The sequence below is a fragment of the Miniopterus natalensis genome, chromosome 17 (genome assembly GCF_054644295.1).
Source record: "Miniopterus natalensis isolate mMinNat1 chromosome 17, mMinNat1.hap1, whole genome shotgun sequence".
NCBI classification, from domain to species: Eukaryota; Metazoa; Chordata; class Mammalia; order Chiroptera; family Miniopteridae; genus Miniopterus; species Miniopterus natalensis.
Window position 1 is genome coordinate 23,649,139 of NC_142097.1, and position 4,026 is coordinate 23,653,164.

The 4,026-nt window shown below is 58.0% G+C and overlaps 1 protein-coding gene across 1 annotated transcript; it reads left to right on the forward strand.

Moving 5' to 3' along the window:
- The first annotated feature begins 955 nt into the window (after positions 1–955).
- LOC107538784 (keratin, type I cytoskeletal 16) lies at positions 956–3,714 on the forward strand. The gene is given in 8 exon segments (XM_016215114.2): positions 956–1,483; positions 1,955–2,037; positions 2,181–2,337; positions 2,447–2,608; positions 2,709–2,834; positions 3,142–3,362; positions 3,464–3,513; positions 3,623–3,714. Coding segments are annotated over 8 exon segments (1,419 nt in total).
- The last annotated feature ends 312 nt before the right edge of the window (positions 3,715–4,026 follow it).

Genomic DNA, 4,026 nt, shown 5'->3' on the forward strand with positions numbered 1-4,026 from the left:
AAAAAGGATGGGGGGCCTGGAGGGGCTGGTGAGGGTCAGAGTTGGCCATTGGGAAGGGGCCAGAGGGGTCCTTCATGCATGTTCCTCTGTGGCTGGTGGTGTGTTCTCCCTTTTTACAGATAAAAACACTGAGGCCCAGAGGGGCTAAAGGACTGCCTATGCCACTAGGCTTGTAAGGGGCAGAGCCAGGGTTCAAGCTGTCACCTGTCCAGCTCCACAGGGCATGCTGGTTCCATGGTGCACACCACTTCTGGGGGTCCTGTGGGCTCAAAGGCAGCCTCCAGGAAAGAGTGATAGAATTTTTAGAACTAGAAAGGACTCCAAGATCACCTAGTCCAGCCTTGTCACTTTTCTGAGGGGAAACAGGCCCAGAGAGGGTAGGTGAGGGACCTCAGGTCATACAGTGAGCAAAGCAGAGCGAGGCCATGAGCCCAGATCTCTGGTCAAGAGCCAGGCACGTAGAATCCTCCTGGCTGCATCCAGAGATGGCCCTGGGATGGCATCGCTGAGGCTGTCACCGTGGGGCAGGGAGTCTTTCTATGGGCTGACTCACTGCCTGGGGATGCAGGCGCCACAAAGCCGCCTGTGCCAAGGCCCTGCTGTCCCCTTGGGCTCCAGCAACGGGAGCAGATTCCTACCGCCCAGCCTGAGTCATGACTGGCTTTTGTGTGTTTTCTCCTGGCCCCACACCCGCCAAAGCTGGGTGGTAACTCCGAGCAGCACAGCGAAGTGAGCCGACCCCAGGCTGAGTAATCGGAGTGGGGAGTTGGACAAAACCTGAAGTGATGAAATCCGGAGGGGAGCCTGGAGTCAGCAGTTGGGAGGGCCCCACCTTCCCCAGGTGCATATAAAGGTGCCTGGGCATGGGGCAGCCCTAGCATCCTCCCAGACTTCCCGAGCAACTTTCTCTTCTCTCTGCTGACTCGCTCGCTCACTCACCTCCTTCTTTGGCACCATGACCACCTGCAGCCGCCAGTTCACCTCCAGCTCCATGAAGGGCTCCTGTGGCATCGGTGGTGGCTCCAGCCGCATGTCCTCCGTCCTGGCAGGAGGGTCCTGCCGGGCCCCCAGCGCCTTTGGGGGCATGTCAGTCTCCTCCTCCCGCTACTCCTCTGGGGGGGCCTGCGGGCTGGGAGGCGGCTATGGCGGTGGCTTCAGCAGCAGTAGCTTCAGTGGAGGCCTGGGAAGTGGTTTCGGTGGAGGATATGGTGGTGGCCTTGGTTCTGGCTTCGGTGGTGGTTTTGCTGGTGGCTTTGGTGCTTGCTTTGGTGGTGGCGATGGTGGCCTCCTCTCCGGCAATGAGAAGATCACCATGCAGAACCTCAATGACCGTCTGGCTTCCTACCTGGACAAGGTGCGCGCCCTGGAGGAGGCCAACACTGACCTGGAGGTGAAGATCCGAGACTGGTACCAGAGGCAGCGGCCCAGTGAGGTCAAGGACTACAGCCCCTACTTCAGGACCATTGAGGACCTGAGGAACAAGGTGTGTGGGCCTGGTGGGTGGCTCTGGTGGGTGGAGCATTGAGAGGGGTCATGGCTGCAGCGGCCCTTAGAAAACCACTTACTAGCATCTCTATTTTACAAACAGGGAGACTGAGGCTGGCCTTGGGGGAGTGGCCAAGGGCCACTCAGAGATTTGGTGGCAGAGGGTCCTTTTTCAGCATCTAGGTGTCTGAGGCAGGCCTGGAACCTTGACTCTTATTCCCTGTGAGACTTCTTTGCACTGCACCCTCAGCTTCTCTCAACCTTGGGGTGGTGGGAGAGGTGGGGTGCATCCCCTACACACCCTGAGCTGGGTGAAAAAGGCACCCCAGGCTGGCTAGCGGAGCATAGGGCCTGACCTGCCAGCCAGGTAACCCCTAAATGTGGGGAGACTCCTTTCTCCCCTGTGTACTTCACTTCTGAGCAGCAGGATCTTAGTTAACCCTTCTCCTATCCTTCACCCCCTCTGCAGATCATCGCAGCCACCATTGAGAATGCTCAGCCCATTCTGCAGATTGACAATGCCAGGCTGGCAGCTGATGACTTCAGGACCAAGTGAGCATCCCTGTGGCAGGGCTGAGGGTGGAGAGCAGAGGGCAGGGGGTGAAGAGTGGGGCTGTCTATCCAGGAGGACCAGCAGGCCTTGAGCCTCAGAAGCCTCATGGATGGAACCTGATGCCCTGACCTCTGTCTGCCAGGTATGAACATGAGCTGGCCCTGCGCCAGAGCGTGGAGGCCGACATCAATGGCCTGCGCCGGGTGCTGGACGAGCTGACACTGGCCAGAGCTGACCTGGAGATGCAGATTGAGAGCCTGAAGGAGGAGCTGGCCTACCTGAGGAAGAACCACGAGGAGGTGAGGATGCTGCTGGCATTGTTGATGGGAGGCTGGTTCAATGGGGTTGCAGATGCACTTGGGGTCAGGAAAGGGGTCAGCTAAGCTACTTCTTGCCATCCCTTCCTAGGAGATGCTTGCCCTGCGGGGTCAGACTGGTGGGGACGTCAACGTGGAGATGGACGCTGCCCCTGGTGTGGACCTGAGCCGCATCCTGAACGAGATGCGAGACCAGTATGAGCAGATGGCAGAGAAGAACCGCAGAGATGCTGAGGCCTGGTTCCTGAGCAAGGTGGGGCTTGGGTCCTTGGCCTTCCTGCAGGACCTTTGGGCCAGGGGAGCCTCTGGACTGTTTCACCCTTCACACCTTCTGCCCTTTTTTCCTGTCTCAGACTGATGAGCTGAACAAAGAAGTGGCCTCTAACAGCCAACTGGTCCAGAGTAACCGCAGTGAGGTGACCGAGCTCCGGAGAGTGCTCCAGGGCCTGGAGATTGAACTGCAGTCCCAGCTCAGCATGGTATGAAAAACCTGGCACAGCCCAGCCCCAAAGTCACCAGTAATGGCCACCAACCCCTCAACACTGCCACAATACAGTTCCACATCTGTTTCCCCAAGAGTGGGACTGAGGGGAACATTGTACCTATTATACAGATGGAGAAATTAAGGCCCAGAATGGTGGAATACTTTTCCTCCATGTTGTCTGGCCCATCAGTAGCCCAGCTGGGGTCAAAACCCATGAACTTCACAGAAAACATGCCCAGAGACCTGAAGGGACAGCAGTGACCACCTACAATGACTCTCTTTTTCTCTCTCTCCACTAACAGAAAGCATCCCTAGAGGGCAGCCTGGAGGAGACCAAAGGCCGCTACTGCATGCAGCTGTCCCAGATCCAGGGGCTGATCGGCAGCGTGGAGGAGCAGCTGGCTCAGCTGCGCTGTGAGATGGAGCAGCAGAGCCAAGAGTACCAGATCCTTCTGGATGTGAAGACAAGGCTGGAGCAGGAGATCGCCACCTACCGCCGCCTGCTGGAGGGAGAGGATGCCCAGTGAGTGCCTACCCCCACCGGTCCCCCAGTCCTGCTCCATAGACCCTTCAGCCCCCTGCTGTTCCCAGCACCTCTGACTGTTCTGCCTTTTCTCCCCACAGTCTCTCCTCCTCTCAGCACACGTCCAGCCAGTCCTATTCTTCCCGAGATGGTAAGGCTCCTTAGGGTCCCGGGCACTCCAGAGCCTCCAGCCCTCCCTGTTCCTTGTGTGGGACCAGCTGAGCTCCCAGAGTCCTCACCTTTTCTCTTCTCTCCCACAGTCTCCTCCTCTTCCTCCGGCCGCCAGACTCGGTCCATCCTCAAGGAGTAGGGTTCATCGAGCTTCAGCCAGGGCCAGAGCTCCAAACACTGAGCTGCCTCTCCTAGAGCTTCCTGCCCATCTGCCGGCCTCACCTCCTGAAGGCCTGGGTCAGGTTCCTGTTCTCCCAGTGCAGGTCCCAGCTGTCTCCCCTTCCTCTCCGTTGGTGATGGGCTAATAAAGCTGACTTTCTGGTTGATGCAAACCTGTGTGGTCTCTGTTCTTGAACTGATGAGAGGGGAGTTGAAGTTGCCTCTCAGGAACCTTCTGGGACCTCACAGTCTGAGGGATGCGGGAAAGAGCAAAGCTCAGAAGAGTTTGAAGGGTCTTCCCTGAAGACCTCCATGCTGTCGTGGGAGTGGGAGG